This window comes from Bidens hawaiensis, unplaced genomic scaffold (assembly GCF_021521415.1).
Source record: "Bidens hawaiensis isolate Kalapana, Puna unplaced genomic scaffold, B.hawaiensis_p1.1 tig00021496_1, whole genome shotgun sequence".
NCBI classification, from domain to species: domain Eukaryota; kingdom Viridiplantae; phylum Streptophyta; class Magnoliopsida; order Asterales; family Asteraceae; genus Bidens; species Bidens hawaiensis.
In genome coordinates, this window is record NW_027493333.1 from 111,234 (window position 1) to 128,289 (window position 17,056).

General features: G+C 37.0%; 1 protein-coding gene across 1 annotated transcript; it reads left to right on the forward strand.

Annotated features, from left to right (window-relative positions):
* The first annotated feature begins 3,615 nt into the window (after positions 1-3,615).
* Positions 3,616-16,817, forward strand: LOC143563537 (lysine-specific demethylase JMJ27-like). Its single transcript, XM_077051056.1, has 15 exons — positions 3,616-4,653; positions 4,882-4,997; positions 5,265-5,364; positions 5,433-5,565; positions 5,670-5,733; positions 7,049-7,784; positions 8,320-8,649; positions 8,718-9,012; positions 10,112-10,360; positions 10,639-10,811; positions 10,901-10,973; positions 11,077-11,162; positions 16,161-16,280; positions 16,376-16,446; positions 16,533-16,817. The coding sequence occupies exons 1-15, from the start codon at positions 3,616-3,618 to the stop codon at positions 16,708-16,710; spliced, it is 3,762 nt and encodes a 1,253-aa protein (XP_076907171.1). The 3' UTR covers positions 16,711-16,817.
* Positions 16,818-17,056: the final 239 nt, after the last annotated feature.

Genomic DNA, 17,056 nt, shown 5'->3' on the forward strand with positions numbered 1-17,056 from the left:
TGCTTGGTGAAGATCTGGCAAAGACTTAAAGAAAGATATATGTGTGTGTACTGAAGTTCATTATGTCACTAAATAAATATTGAAGGTTATATTTGATACAGAGGAGGCGGCAGGCAGTGGCATCAAAAAACTCAAACAATATCGAAGTCTACACATATCAAACCCTAAATAACCCATTTTCTCACTAAGTTACACTTATCATCTTGGAGTTATGGTTTTATTAAAATTAGCCCTAAACTTGTACTAATGTTTAGTTGTTTTATTTTCTTGTCTTTTAATTTTTTTTATACAAAAACTTAAACTTGATTAAACATGTCTACTTCAAAAAGATTTTTACATATCAATGGTTTGAGACTAAGAATGTGATGTATGTTTTGGGAATATCTCATAGAACAGTAACCAACTTTCAAAAGTGTTCTAATTAGGTCACTCATGCATATTTTCCTCAAATCGGGTCACTAAATCTTCAAATCGAGTCTCACCGATTTTTTTGTGCGCTAAGAAAGAAATGGAGGATAAGATGTGAAGGTCGGAATTCGCAATATATGTAGTTATATTTAAAAAAAATTAAAAAATGTTAATTATTTTAAAATTCAAAAATAAAAATTAAAATCCACGTCGTCACTCAACATCAACATTAAAAAAAGATAAAAATATTTCCTATGTGAAACAAAAAAGAAAAACGCTAAAAACATGTTAAAACCTTTAATTTAATAAAATATGAAAGTTGAGTGACTTAATTGGAACAATTTTTAAATGTTGAGTGACTTAATTTGAACACTTTTGAAACTTGGTTACTATTATATGAAATTGCCCCGTTTTTAAATTATGAAGTTTTATGAAATTTGGTTATTTTATATATATAATATATATATGTGTGTGTGTGTGTGTTGTATTTATGACGTCATCCGGGTCAACACCGGTCCGTCCTCCCGGGTCGGTCCGACCATTGGCCCGGTAAGGCGTCCGGGGTCTGAAAACATTGAATAATAGTAATAGTAATAGTAATAGTAATAATAACTAAGTAAAACCCGCCGCGTTGCGGCGATGCAACGACAATATTCGGTCGATTTATCACGGCACCGACAATAAAATAAATGTTTAAACACAAGAATAAATACCAGAAAAAATCGAAAACACCCGTGACACTCATATAACATATAATATAAAAAAATAACATATTTAAGATGGCGTTTATTCGGCCGGTTAAACTCGCTCATTGTGACGCCGAGTTCACGTGAATTTTATCGGTATCGGTTAGTTTCGTTACGTTAATGGAGTAAACCCAAAAAATAAATTCATCAACGCCGACCCAAATACAAAGACTAACATAATAATAATAATAAATCTTTAAAAAAATTCGACATGAATTCGATCGATATCGTTTAGATTCGTTTCAATATCAAATAGAAAGCGAAAAGATAAATTCAGCAAAAGTGTTCGTCAAATCAAATACGGAGTCTAGCTAATACTTGCACATATAATTTGCTTTAAAATCTAAAAGATAAAATGGATTCTATGCTTAACATAGAGGAGTGAGGAGTCTTAAAAGTTGAAAATCAACCATCAGACTAACCTAATACATACATATTTTGTTTCAAATGGTTTCTTTAAATGTTCAACAGCTAGGTTTTAAAATTTACGTGACACCGACAAACCACTTTTTTTCTTTATGTATAATAATGCTAGGTGGCGTGGAATCGTGGATAGGGCTGTCCAAAATGCTCGTCGCTCGTTCGTCATTCGCTTGAAAATTGCTCGTTCGATTTCGGCCCGGTTTGGAAGTGAGCGTTCGGCTCAGTTCGGTTTAAAAACAATTCAAGCATGAGGAAATCCTCGCTCGGTTTGGTTCGGTTTGCTTGAATTATTTTTTATTTATTAGTTTTATATATAAATTTATGTATATATATAAAAGCATACTATTTTGTTAAAGTTTTTAAAATTTCTTTCTTTTGTGTTGAATTCAAAGTTCAAATTTAAACTATAGCCGCTCGTTTTATATATGTTTTGTTGTTAACTTTGAGTTTTATACATTTTAAATGTGAAAGTTTAGACAATTTAGAGTTAAAGTTTTGAATTAATGATATTTTGAAGTTTTAGAAATTTAAAATTGTAAACTTTATACGAAATTAAGAAAAACCAAACTGAACCAAGCCGCTCGGTTTCAAAACCAAACCAAGCTCAAGCATAAAGATATCGCTCGTTTCTTTAAATTCAATCCGCTCAGTTCGGCTCACTTTCAAACCAAACCAAGTACGAGCACATACGCGTTCGTTTCGTGAACAACTCGCTTTCAAACCAAATCAAATATCATACACATATATTGTATGATATTCTGAAAATTTCTGAAAAATGTTACATGCCATGATTTTGTTTGATTTGATTTGATTTGATTTGATTTGATTTGATTTATGGTAGTTGAATTACATAAAAAGGTTAACATTACATACTACACTAGGTTATCAATGTCAGTAATACATACATACATACATACGTGTAGTAGTAGTAATACATACAAGTGTCACTCACAGATAGGGCTGTTCACGAGCCGAGCCGAACCGAGCGAAGGCTTGCTCGTTGCTTGGCTCGTTTATAACTGAACCGAACCGAACGGCTGAAATTCGAACCGAGCGAAAACCGAAACGAGCCAAAATCGAATCGAGCATTTTTCGAACGAACGTCGAGCGATTTCGAGCATTATTTATTTCCTTTTCACTTTAAAATTTTCAATAAAAAACAAATTTGAAGGTTGTAAATAATATATTTTATAAATAAATTAGTAGTTTCTAGACAAACATGTAATATATTGTAACTTTTTATAAAAAAATAAGTTTGAAGTGAGATATAATGATCATTTAAACAAAATTCTAGTATTCTAAAAACTTGAATCGAACAAATAAAACTATAAAATTGACGGAATATGAAAAATTTAAAGGGGTAAAAATTATTGTAAGCTTATATTTATGTGTTTTGTCTATATATTTATATATTTGTTCATATATAATTATATATAAAATAAATTAAAAATATTCGAGCCGAATCGAACCGAGCAAACCTTTGCTCGTTGCTTGGCTCGTTTACAAACCGAACCGAGCAGAGCGGCTCGTTTTCAATCGAGCGTAAAAACGAGCGAGCATTTTTCGAGTAATTTCCGAGCGAGCGGCGAGCGAGTTCGAGCGACGAGCGGTTTGAACGGCCCTACTCACAGACTTAACCCAATGTGTCTGCAGTTCAGCTACAAATAAATCATCATCAAAACGCATTGAAGTTTGTTAATTTACACCTCGTCCAATCCTAACCATCCATCTAATCTAAACTCAAACCCAATTATTAGTTTTGTTTCAGTTTCCTTACTAGTACTAGTCTGTGTGCTACTGACACTCATTTTGTTTTTTTGAATTTTGAATTTCAATCACTACACGCTTTCTGTCTCTTTTTTTTTTTAATTTCAAGAATCGTATTCATAATATGTTGTTGTTACAATCTTAATTATCTTTTTCCAATTTATTTATTACATGCCCACCGATGCCAATTGCTAGGGTTAGGGTTTTGAAATTAGGGGTTTTTGTTTCCAAGCTCAATTTCTAAATAAAGCTTCAACCTTTATCATCGGAAATGGAAGAGCTTCATGATAATAATAATCATAATAAAGGGAATGAGGAGGCAAATGGTGCTGTTGTTGTTGATAATAATCAGAGAGGTGATGGTGGACGAGGCCCACAAGATAGGATGATAGTTGTTGGTCTTCTTTCTAATACTAGTGCAGGGAAGCGCCCCCGAAACAGGCTTCTCTTGAATTGCAAAAGGAGGAAACTTTCGCCTGCTCAAAATGATCAGGATGTGCCCCATTCTGAACAACTTTCCCATGAGAAGGTCAAAGTATCATCGCGCAAGGGTCGACTCAAGGGTTCCAAGAATAAACACAAGAGGATCAAAGACATTCAGGAAATGGGTCAAACTCAAACTACGGCTGATGGAGATAATGGCTATGAAGGTTTAGAGATGAAAAAGAGGAAAACACTCGTTCCTGAAACCAATGGTGAACTTAAGGTTGGACGTAAGGGTCGACCGCACGGTGCTAAAGACAAAAAGCCCAGGAAGAGGAGGATGAGGAGAAAGTTGGCACCGGGTCATGGTCAAACTATGGTTGATGAACATGTTAGTGGTCAAAATGAGAATGATCAAATTGGAGGTGCTCAACATATCGTTGATGAGAATAATGCAGCTGAAATTGGTAACGGAAATGGGACCCATCAAACTGAAGGTGCTGAACGTATCGTTGATGAGAACAATGCAGGTGAAAGTGGTAACGGAAATGGGACCCATCAAACTGGAGGAGGTACTGAAGATATCATCGATGAGAATGTTGCAGGTGAAACTGGTAACGGGAGTGGAACCCGTAAGTTTAGGTCAACCAAAACCAAGGGAGTTAAGACCCGTAAGTTGAGGTCAGCCAAGGGAGTTAAGAAGAAACCTAGGTTAATTGTAGCTGGTGAAATCTTGGCTTACTCTGAGGTGAAAAAAAGAAGAAGGCCTAGAGGGGACCCGAACGCCCCTAGAAGGCCCAGAGGCAGGCCCAAGAAGTATATTCCTGGTACCCGAACACTCATAGGGGCGGATGCGATACACCATGAGTCGATTGCAGGTGTTTCAGTGAGTTCTTTCTTTCCTTTTTAGTTATTTACTGTTTTATGAACTATGAAGATTGTTATATGCTTAGATGTGAAATCAGACTTTTTCTATATTATGAGTGATGGTCGAACATGTATGTGACGCATATTAATAAAAGATCCCTATTAAACGAGTGTTGTTAACTGTCTACTTTTTGTGCAAGGTTAATGCTTTTTTATGTTTGTTCTCTGACCAACTTTTTTAATGCAGAATGGAAAGAAACCTAGTTTGATGTGTCACCAATGCCGCTTGAACGTTTATAAAAGTGTTGTCTCTTGTTCAAACTGCAAACGAAAGCGCTATTGCTATGGATGTCTTGCGAATTGGTAAGTGACTTTAAAGTTAGTATACATGATTATGATTCTGATTATTCAAATATCAATAATCAGTTTCTGATAATTAGTTTTAATTTTGTACTTCTTCAACAAAACTGATTATCAAAGGTTAAATAATATTAGTTGTTTATTCTTTTTAACCCAATACGAGAGACATATATCTTTTTTACAAGATGCCTACGCTTTCCCCCCCTCTAAAAATGCCATTTTTTTAATCTTTTAATTTCTTAAATAATCAAATTTTGAATATAATAATAGGTATCCAAAGAGAACAAAAAGAGAAGTCAAAGTTGCATGCCCATATTGCCGTGGCAATTGCAATTGTGGAGCTTGTCTTCAAGCAAACGTAATTGTAAAGGTAGATGCTTTTTATAACTTTTTTCATAATGCTGCTCTACACTGACAGAAAACTGTTGATTTTTATAGGCTACTCATAAAGAAGCCGATGGGGATATCAGACTGCAAAGGTCTCTTTATTTGCTTAAAAAGACTCTGCCTCTTTTGAAGCATATAAAAGAGGAGCAAAGATCTGAGCTTTTGGTGGAAGCTGGAATACTTGGTACAACTTTCTTTTTAAACATTCATTATAACTAAATCACATGTTTGTTGTAAGGAAATAACTTGAAGTTTAAGGTTGTTGGACCGTTGGTTATCTTCTTTTAGGTGTTGAATTGACAGAAGAACATGTACCAAAAACTTCAGTTGATGAAGATGACAGAGTTTACTGGTAAGTTTTAATGCTTTTCTAGTCTATTAAGATAACGCTACTGCTTATTTTCTTAAAAAAATATTACCCATAGGTATTAAAGAAGTTGAATGCCCATCTTGAATGATCATATGATATAACTAAATATGTTATTATGTGTGCTTATATTAAATAATATATAGCTAATAAAAGATTCCCGGAGCGAAAAAAATGATGAGTTTGAATGATATAAAGGATATTTTATGTCTTGTTATCCTTTAGTTAGACGAATACTAGGGGTATAAACAAGCCCAGCCGATCCGGAGCCCAAGCTCGACTAGGCTCGAGCTCGGCTCATTTAACTTACTCGAGCTCGGCTCGCGAGTAGTTTTTCAAGCTTGAGTATGAGCTCGGCTTGTTTATTATTTATTAGTTAAGTTATATACTTATATCCATTTATAATTTTATACATATTTTAACATAATTTTTATATATAAGATCATATAGATTTTTTAGTTATTTTACCATAATTTAATATATGCGCGCGCATATAATGTATACATGTGTGAACCCTCGGGTGGGCAAAAGTGAAATTGCACTAATTTTGACGTTATTTTACTAATCTCGTGAAAATAATGTTAAAAGTGGCGGAAGGTTAATCAGGCATCATGTGGTGGCGTTGATAGCCGAAAGACAAGGGTACATGCTCGCCGGTGCCCCGATGATTGAGTGCTATGTGCCTTATGTCCAAGGCTTGATGCAAGACTACTATCGAGCCGGGGGTCTCGTCGGAAGAAACTTCTATATCCCTATGGGGTAGAGGTAAGGCTGTCTACATCTTACCCTCCTTAGACCCTACCATAGCTTTGCTATTGGTGGGATATACTGGGTAAGATGATGATGATTTCTTATAAAATATGTATGTAATATAAAATTTATATGCATAATAGGATCGAGCGTGATAAGTAAAGCTCGAGCTCGTTTAAGCTCGGCTCGATTTGAGCTTTTAGTTAGCCGATCTCGAGTAGTCACGAGCGGTTTGGTTTGTTCACACCCCTAACGAACACAAAGTTCGATATCCCCTTTTAAGTTTAAATAAATTTACCTTTTTACTCTTGATTTTGACCTAATTTAGAAGACTTTTACTCACGTTTTTCTAAACATATCCTTTTTTTCTCACAAGAAAGTCCTCTTTGGTTATATTATCTGTTAACTCATTAAAGAATCAGAATTTTCCATTCACTTAAAATACAGTTATCTGATTATTACAGCTTCAAACATCAGAAACACATCCAAGCCCTTTTTACAGCACCCGTTTTATATTAACTGATTCCAAACAATCATTCTTGTTACACAGTGACAACTGCAATACATCAATCGTCAACTTCCACAGAAGCTGCCCGAGTCCCGATTGCTCTTATGATATTTGCCTCAACTGCTGTCATGAACTCAGAGATGGCATCCAGCCTGGCGGCACCGAAGCCGAATCTTCCTTCCAACAGTTTTTAGAACATTCGCGACTTCAGGGTACAGAACCAAACACACAGTTTTACGGTTGGAAAGCCGACTTCAAACCAGAAACCTTTATAACAGACAATTCACTTGATTTCCCTATTTGGAAAGCAAACACTAATGGAAGCATACCATGCCCTCCAATGGCTCGTGGCGGTTGTGGTATTGGGTTGCTAGAATTGAAAAGATTATATGAAGCTAATTGGGTTGATGAACTTGTTGAAAAGTCAGAGGCTTTGACCTCTGACTTTCAAATGGTCAATGTTGACTTTGGAGAAAGATGCCCTCTTTGTGTTAATGTGGAAAATTATGACGGTGTGAGGAAATCGGCTTCTAGAAAGGGTAGTAATGACAATTTTCTTTATTGTCCTAATTCTGTTGATTTGGAAGATGATGATTTTGAGCATTTTCAAATGCATTGGAGACGAGGCGAACCAGTTGTGGTTAGAAATGTTGATAAAAAGACATGTGGGCTTAGTTGGGAGCCACGTGTCATGATGCGGGCGTTTAGAACTGCTCAAATAAAGTTGAAGGAGGAAAATAGATGTGTCAAGGCTATTGATTGCTTGGATTTGTGTGAGGTATGAATAGTTTTAACTTTATAAATGGTTGTATTTTAATAAAATTGCACAAATGGTCCCTGTGGTTTGACCGACCATATTGTAAGTTTGGTCACCAGATTTTGAAAATTGCAAACTTAGTCCAAACATTTGTGAGAGGGTTGCACGTTTAGTGTCCACTGTTAATCCAGTTAGTTTTTAACGGAAAAGTGATGTCATGTGTCATTTTTGTGAGGGTAAATGTGTCTTTTAAGTTTAGAACCCTAATAAAATACTCTTTTATTTCAAACTCCAGAAGTCCTAATGTCGACTTGATAACCTTCGATTTTGCACTGATCGAAGTTGATGAAATCGGCATTAGGGGTTCTGGAGATTGAAGAGTATTTTATTGGGATTCCAGTTTTGAAAGGACACAATTACCCTCACATGAATTGTACATGACCGTTAGTTTTCCGTTAAAAACTAACTTGCAATAGGGTCAAACCACATGAACCATTTGTGCAATTTTCTCTTTATTTTGTAAATGAGTTATAACACATAAATTATGTAATTTTAGGTTGAGATTCATCTTAACCAGTTTTTTAGAGGGTATGTGGAGGGTCGTAGACATCTAGACGGATGGCCCGAGATGTTAAAGCTCAAAGATTGGCCACCAACAAACTCATTTGATGAGTGTTTACCAAGGCATTGTGCAGAGTTTATTGCAATGCTTCCCTTTAGTGATTATACTCATCCAAGATCTGGTCTTCTTAATCTTGCTACAAAGCTTCCAGATGGTTCTAAAAGGCCGGATTTGGGTCCTAAATCTTATATTGCTTATGGGTTTCCCGAGGAGCTCGGTAGGGGCGATTCGGTCACAAAACTACATTGCGACATCTCTGATGCGGTAAATATTAACGAGTCAAAGTCTTAAATCTTCTTTCCTTTTCAAATGAATTTGTGATATTGGTACAGGTAAACATTTTGATACACACAACAAAAGTAAAAGTTTCTTCTACGGAACCTAAAAATATTAATGAGTTGCAGAAGCAATACAAAGCTGAAGATAGTAGTCTCACAATAGGACCACTAAAAGATGTGCAAAAAGGTGATGTTGGTGATAATGAAGCTTTAATGGCTGAAAATCTAAGCGTTGACCTGAATAATAATGGCAGCCAAGAAAAGACGGTTGATTCCATGACTCCATTGACTTTAGGAACAACCGAGTCAAACAAAAGTGAATTGGACTATAATGTTTCTTGCATCAAAGGTAAAATGTTTGTAATGTTGATGTCTCTTTCTTTGACTACTTTTGGTTTACACTTAAGTAAACAAAAGAAACAAACGTATCCAGTAAAATCTCGCTCATGGCAGAGGCTATCGCTAAATCTAAATGTTTTAATAAACAAGTATACTTGTATAGTTGTGTCAATAGCCTAACACTATCTGAGCTTGCATTTAGTTATTAGTTTTGTGCACTTTCACAATGTCTCGTCTCCATGACTGGTTTCTACACTAGTAAAAACACCCAATGTGATTTTTCTTTTTCATTCTAGGTACTTCTAGTGCATTTAGTCAGTAATACTTTTCAGGTAGAAATGTAATAATTCTATTCGTTAGTCTGCATATGTATATTTAACCCAAACTATATAATATTATATAATTTCGGTCGAATATGCTAATGCATACAGTAGAATAGAACTATTACGTGGCTTCATTTGGATAATTTTTCTTAGTTATATGTTTTTTTAGGAAAGCATTACCGACTAATTGCACTAGAAGTACCTAGAAAGAAAAAAAAACACTATTGAAGTTTTTACTACTGTAGAAACCAGTCATGGAGATAATGTGAAGGTGCACAAAATAACGAAATGCTAGTTCAAATTGTGTTGGATTATTAATTCAACAATACAAGTATAACCTTCTATTAAAATACTTGACAGTTTAAACTGGCTTACACTTAAATAATATTGAATTTTTATATCCATTTACTTATGCATAGGTCAATTTTAGGGCTGTTCACCAGTTGAGCCAGGGGTGGTTTCGAGCTCGATTTAGAAGTTAAACGAGCCTAAGATCGAGCCAACGAGCCGAGCCATGACCCGAGCTGAGCTTGGGTCGATTTTGGCTTGGTTACAAAAATGAGCCAACTCAGCTCAGGTTGTTTCAAATCAAGTTTTTTTAGCTATTTTTATCTGAGCTTTTATCGAGCGAGCCACAAGCCCGAGCTTCGAGCCACAAGATTTTTGAAGTTGTGGTTTTATCTCAAAACGGGTCTAATACTGATGTCTAGTTAAAAGGTCAAGTTGGTTGAAAGTCAATTATTTGGATTATTGCAGTAATAATATTCTTTTTGTAATCATCGGTAGAAAACAAAGCTGAAGATAGTAATCTCACAGCAGAACCTCCGAAAGATTTAAATGTTGATGTGGTAGATTCTCTGTGCATACAAAAAGGAGATGCTGGCGATAATGAAGCTTTAATGGCTGAAAATCAAAGCTTTGACGAGAATGTTAATGGCGGCCAAGATAAGACGGTTGATCCCATGAATCCATCGACTTTGGAAACAACCGCGTCGGGCAAAAATGAATTGGATTCTAATCTTTCTAGCCCCAAAGGTACAATTAATATTGAAATTATTTCAATACATTTACTTATGCATGAGTCAGTTTGGGTTGTGTTTTATCTCAAATGGGTCAAACATGTCAAGTGGGTCAAAGGCTGATGTTTAGTTGAAAGTTGTCCGATATTTGTTTTTAAAGCATGCAACCTCCTAAATTGTCTTATCCAAAAATTCAGATTATTGTAGTAATAACATTGCTTTTGTAATCATGATTAACAGCTCAATTGTTTGAATAATTCGCTCGAATAATATTGTTTTTGTAATCATTGGTAGAAAATGAAGATGAAGATAAAGATACTTCTCAAAGTGATAATCATGATTCTGATATTGAATACGGCGGTGCGTTATGGGATATTTTCCATAGGCAGGATGTCTCCAAACTGACCGAATACATTAAAAAACACCAGAAAGAATTCCGTGGCATCAACAACGCTCCTGTGAGATCTGTGAGTATTATCTTTAAAACTACAATGCTAATAATAACAATAACAATAATCTTTTTGGTGATGCATTATAAATATTGTTCTCTGTTTAGGTTGTTCATCCTATCCATGACCAAACCTTTTATTTTGATGAAAAGCACAAGAAACAACTCAAGGAGGAGTTTGGTAAGATTGCTTAATTTTTTATTATTTTTTTCTTTTAGTATTTTTCAAATAACAATACCGTTTCTCAAGTATAATGCAGAATAATATTGCTGAATTCTTTCAGGTGTGGAACCATGGACATTTGAACAATACCTTGGTGAAGCTGTTTTTATCCCTGCGGGTTGCCCACATCAAGTTAGAAATAGACAGGTTTGATTTCTAGTGTTATTAATTTATTTATTTGTATAATTTATTAGCATTTACTGATTTATCTAAAATGGGTGAATTTCAGTTATGTTTAATCTCTAACGGGTCAAATAAGGCACGACAAAGTAAAAGAAGAAGGAAAATTGTGTGGAACCGGTCGAAAGTGGCCCGTTTTATGCTTACAACCTCCTATACTGTTTTATGCGAAAAGTTAGATTAAGACTGTACTAATATAGTTTTTGTGATTATATTCAAATTTAATGCACTATTTCTTTATAAGAATTTTGAAAATTTTGGAGAAAAAGGGTGTTTGTTGAACATAGGAATTTAAGCGAGCCAAGCCAGACTTGACCTTGGATTGTTTAACTTACGAGAGCTCGAGCTCAACTTGTTTCAAGCTTTATTTCTAAAGCTCAAGATAGAGTCGTCAGTTAGTTTCTCAAGAATTCAAGCTCAAGCTAGGATCGGTCTCGGCTCGTTTATTATTTATTTATTAATTAATTTGTATACATTTGTAATTTTATCTTGAACAATCTTGTTTCTTGGATAAGGTGTAAGTAGGCCTTCACTTCTTTCTTGAATAGTCACCATCCTCCTTATGAGATACTCTGTCACCACTTTTTCACGACACATTATTATAAAATTTCCGTTTCCGTTTCTCCGTCACCATTTCCGTTTACGTTTCCGGAACCACCACCATTTCCGTTTCTCCGTCGGTCAGCAAGCAGGGTTTCGTCAGATCTATCATCACCAACGTCAGATCTGGCCGCCGGAAAAAGTGATTAAGCCAAAAACTAACCCAAATAACGGATCGGGGTTGAGTTGCCATCTACTTAACGCCGTCAGTCTCACCCTCGTGTTGCTGGATTCTTTTTTCCGGCGAACACCATTCCGGCACACATTTCCGGCGACCTAGATACGGCCGCCGCCCATCTCCGGCCACTCTTCCCGTTCACGGGAATAAAGATAAGCAATTTCTGTTTTTTTTTCCTATTATTATTATTATTATTATTATTGTTATTGTTGTTGGTATTATTATTATTATTATTGTTGTTGTTGTTGTTAGTATTATTATTATTATTATTAGTATTATTATTATTATTCTCTGTGCGCAATTATCACCTATTTGTTAAGTGTACATTAGGCAAATTTTTATAACACCTTTTCATCAACGTCTGTTTGTGGTGTGTTTGCGTTGGTTCTTGGTGTTTTGTTTTGCTTTAAAAAGTTACAGTTAATTGTAACCATAGACGGCATTAGTCATGTCAGTTTGCTGAGATCGTGTCCAAGGACGAGGGGTGCGGGAAAGGGAAAGGGTAGGGGATATAGTTTGAGAGTGGCATCATGGAATGTAGGGACTCTAAGTGGTAAATTGTTGGAGGTGATAGATGCTCTTAAAAGATGTAAGGTTCATATAGCGTGCCTCCAAGAGACTAGGTGGAAGGGGCAGAGAGGCGTAGAGAGAAATGGGTACAAGCTATTGCATTCGGGAGTGGATGGAGCTAAAAATGGAGTAGGCTTTCTAGTGGCTATAGAATTGCATAAGAATGTGATTGAGGTGAAAAGATATAATGATAGGGTGATGGTATTAAGGTTAGTGTTAGGAGTCGAAGTAGTGGCTGTGGTTTGCGCTTATGCACCACACGTGGGACTAGGAGACCAAGAAAAGAGGGAGTTTTGGGATTGCCTAAATGGAGTAGTGAGGGTTGTATCTACGGAGGAGACCATTTTCGTAGGAGGTGATTTCAATGGTCATATCGGCAAGGACAGTGATGGCTTTCAGATAGTTCATGGAGGTTTTGGTTTTGGGGATAGGAACGAACCTGGTAGGGATCTTTTAGATTTTGCAGTGGCCCATGACCTAGGTATCCTGAACTCTTTCTTTAGGAATAGGGACTCAAACCTAATCACTTTTACTAGTGGGGGAAGGAATACACAAATCGACTATCTCTTAATGAGGCAACACGATCGAAGACGGTGGAGAGACTGCAAGGTGATACCAGGGGAGACCGCAGCAGCTCAGCACCATTTACCGGTGGCAGATGTAGTACTGAGAGAGAAAGTGACTACGATGGAGAGAAAAGGGCGACAAAGGATAAGATGGGGAAATTTGAAGGGCAACAACATTACGATGTTCAAGGACAAGGTCATCTCGACGACAGCAATTCATCTTGTTGGGGACGCAAACCAGATGTGGGAGGATATGGCAGCTTCTATCACTCGAGTGGCAAAGGAGACGCTAGGGGTCACGACAGGCAGGACAACTGGGGACAAGGAATCTTGGTGGTGGAATGAGGATGTGCAGAGCAAGATCAAGGATAAGCAACAGAGTCTTAGGGATCTTTTAAGGTGCAGAAATGAGGGGGAGCGTTGGAGGTTGAGGGAGAAATACAAAAACGCTAGGAGAGAAGCGAAGAAGGCGGTGACAGAGGCAAAAAATACAGCGTATAGACGGATGTATGCACGTCTGGAAACAAAGGAGGGGGAGCATGATATGTTTAAGATTGCTAAAGCCAGAGAGCGTAGAAGACATGACCTAGGAGTAGTGAAATATATAAAGGGAGAGGATGGGCGTGTCTTAATCAAGGAACAAGACATTAAACAGAGATGGCAAAATTATTTTAACAGTCTTTTTAATGGTAGACAGACCTACCAACGAGAAACAGACAACCCTGTTACGCAGAGACAACAAAGAAATAACTCCTACTGTAGAGGTATCACACAGGGAGAGGTGAGGATAGCACTTAGGAAGATGGGAAGGGCTAAGGCGGTTGGTCTAGACAACATACCGATTGAGGCTTGGAAGTGTTTAGGGGATGAAGGAGTTCAATGGCTCACTACTCTATTCAACTTTATTTTCAAGAACGGAAAAATGCCAGACCAGTGGAGGAGTAGTGTAGTAGTGCCCCTATACAAGAACAAGGGAGACGCACAGTCTTGTGGAAATTACAGAGGAATTAAGTTGTTAGCTCATACTATGAAACTATGGGAGAGAGTAATCTAGACACGAATTAGGAGAGAAACGCAGGTAATGGTTAACCAATTTGGTTTCATGCCAGGACGGTCAACAATGGAAGCGATACACATACTGAGAAGATTAATGGAGAAGTATAGGGAGAAAAAGATGGACCTACATATGATATTCATCGACCTTGAAAAGGCATATGACAGTGTGCCACGTAGACTAATCTGGGATAGTTTAGAAGGTAGAGGGGTACCTGGAAAGTATAGACTTAATTAAAGATATGTATGACAGGACTACAGCTAGTGTTCGTGCGCCGGTAGGAGATACAAATTTTTTCCCGGTGGAGATGGGACTACACCAAGGATCGGCGTTAAGCCCGTTTCTTTTCACGGTAGTTATGGATGAGCTATCCAAGTCGATTCAGGAGCCTGTCCCATGGTGCATGCTCTTTGCAGATGATATTGTGTTAGTGGCGGAGACTAAACAAACCTTGAACGAAAGGCTAGAGGAGTGGTGTGTATCTTTAGAGGATAAAGGTTTAAGAATTAGTCGCTCTAAGACAGAGTACCTTTGTTGTGACTTCAGTGGTGCTGGCGATAGCGAGGACACCCAGATCACTATTGAGGACCAGGTGGTTCCGCAGATAACGAAGTTTAAATATTTAGGATCGTTTGTCCAAAGCAATGGAGAGATAGACAGTGACATAACCCACCGCATATAAGCTGGCTGGTGTAGGTGGAAAGCAGCCACTGGGGTTTTATGCGACAAGCGGTTCCCACCTAAATTAAAGGGGAAATTTTATAGAGTCGTAGTTAGAGTTGCAATGTTGTATGGAACACACTGTTGGGCCATCAAGAAGACCCAGGCGCGCAAGATGGAGGTAGCAGAGATGAGGATGCTGAGGTGGATGTGCGGACACACTAGATTAGATAGGATTAGAAATGAGGTCTTTAGGGAAAGGTTAGGAGTAGTTAGCATATCAGAGAAAATAAAGGAAGGGAGATTGAGATGGTTTGGGCATGTAAAAAGGAGAGCAACAACAGCGCCAGTTAGAGTAGTGGAAACCTGCATTGTGGAAGGAAAGAGGAGTAGAGGCAGGCCTAAATTGACTTGGGATGAGAGAATTAGACATGACTTGACAGAGTTGCACCTCTCTGAGGACATGGTCCAGGATAGAGATTCGTGGAGACGTAGGATTAAGGTTAGCGACTTTCTAGGGGAAGGTACCTAGTTAGCTTAGCTTTGTATTTTAGGGTCTAGTTTGGCTAGCTTGACTCCTTGTTGTTTATGTATTTTTTTTTGTTTGATGTTGTCTTGTGATTCTTATGCCCAAATCTTATTGGTTACAGATTCCTTGCTATTTTTGGTAGTTTGCTATTCTATGTATTGCTAAGTGTCTTTGCTTGTAGGATGTATGTTTACTCGGTTTACCTGTATGTAGCTTTATGAGCCGGGGGTCTCTCTGGAAGCAGCCTCTCTATTCTCACGGATAGAGGAAAGACTTGCCTACATCCACCCTCCCCTGACCCTATCGATAGCGTGCTATGCGGTGGGATATACATGGCTTGATTGATTGATTGATTGACATTTGTAATTTTATCTGTTGATTTTATGTTAAATTTTTATATATAACATATACTATTATTTTAATCATCATCTTATAAAGAAATATGTATTATACATAATATGCTTGTTTAGGACTTTAGGCTCACGGGCCAGCTCAAGCTCGATAAGTGAAGCTCAGGTTCGAGGGCTCGTTTATTAAACAGGCTTATCTTTGGCTCGAATTTGAGCTCAAGCTCGTTTAATCTTAATCTGGGTTTGATTCAAGCCTTTAGTGAGTTGATCTCGAGTAGCTAGCTAGCGGCTTTGCTCGTTTACACCCCTATTTGAGCCCAACTAACCCGACCCTGCTTTGACTCATTTCAAAATTTAACCGATTATTATCCAATCCGCCCATGTTGTCACCAGTAGTTCATATGCTGACATAATCGGCAGTTGTAGTTTATAAATAACTATTGAATTCTTTTGTACAGTCATGCATTAAAGTAGCTCTTGATTTTGTGTCACCGGATAACGTTGAAGAGTGCATCCGTTTAACCGAAGAGTTCCGGTTACTTCCAAAAACTCATAGATCCAAAGAAGATAAACTGGAGGTGATTATTATTATTATTATTATTATTATTATTATTATTAAATTTATTACACTCTTACCATCATATTACTGGTCTTGATAGTAATAATTTTGCAGGTGAAGAAGATGGGATTATATGCTGCAAGTGTTTCTATTGATGAAGTTAGTAAACTTATTCAGAAACAAAAGTAAATTTCTTTTTTTCCTTAACCCGTAAAATATTTTTTATACTAAATTCAAAAATCCATGATGAATAAATCTTGTTCTTGCGCAGGTCTGAATCGCTCTCTGATGCTCCTCCAATCGAACAAGTGGATGAAAAGTTAGAGGCTGTTGTGGAACGGGCAGAAGCTGTTGAGGTTCCTCCAACTGAAGAAGCGGAAGAAAAGCTGGAGGTTGTTGTGGAACCAACAGAAGCTATTGTGTCGGGAGACTTGGAGGCTGTTGATTAGTTATGGTGTGTATCGATGTTGTAATTCTGATTAGTGAGGAAGTAAGTGTATAATTGTTTCCAGTTTGATTTGTGTTTTGGACTAAAATTGAGATCATACACATCAAGACAGTTAGTTGATTATGCAATCTGCTTTTGTCTAGTGGTATTAAGGTGTCGAATAAGGATTTGCGTTATCAAAATGATGAGGGATTAAATCCTGTGGGTCCGTTCAACAGAAAATTTTGATTAGCACAGTAGCTTCATTCAGCCTCTGTGCTGGTCAATGGTCATCCAAGTTCGGGTCAAAACATGTAATTAATGTGGTCCCGGTTGCTTTGAAACTTTCAACAAGTAGATATTTTGCA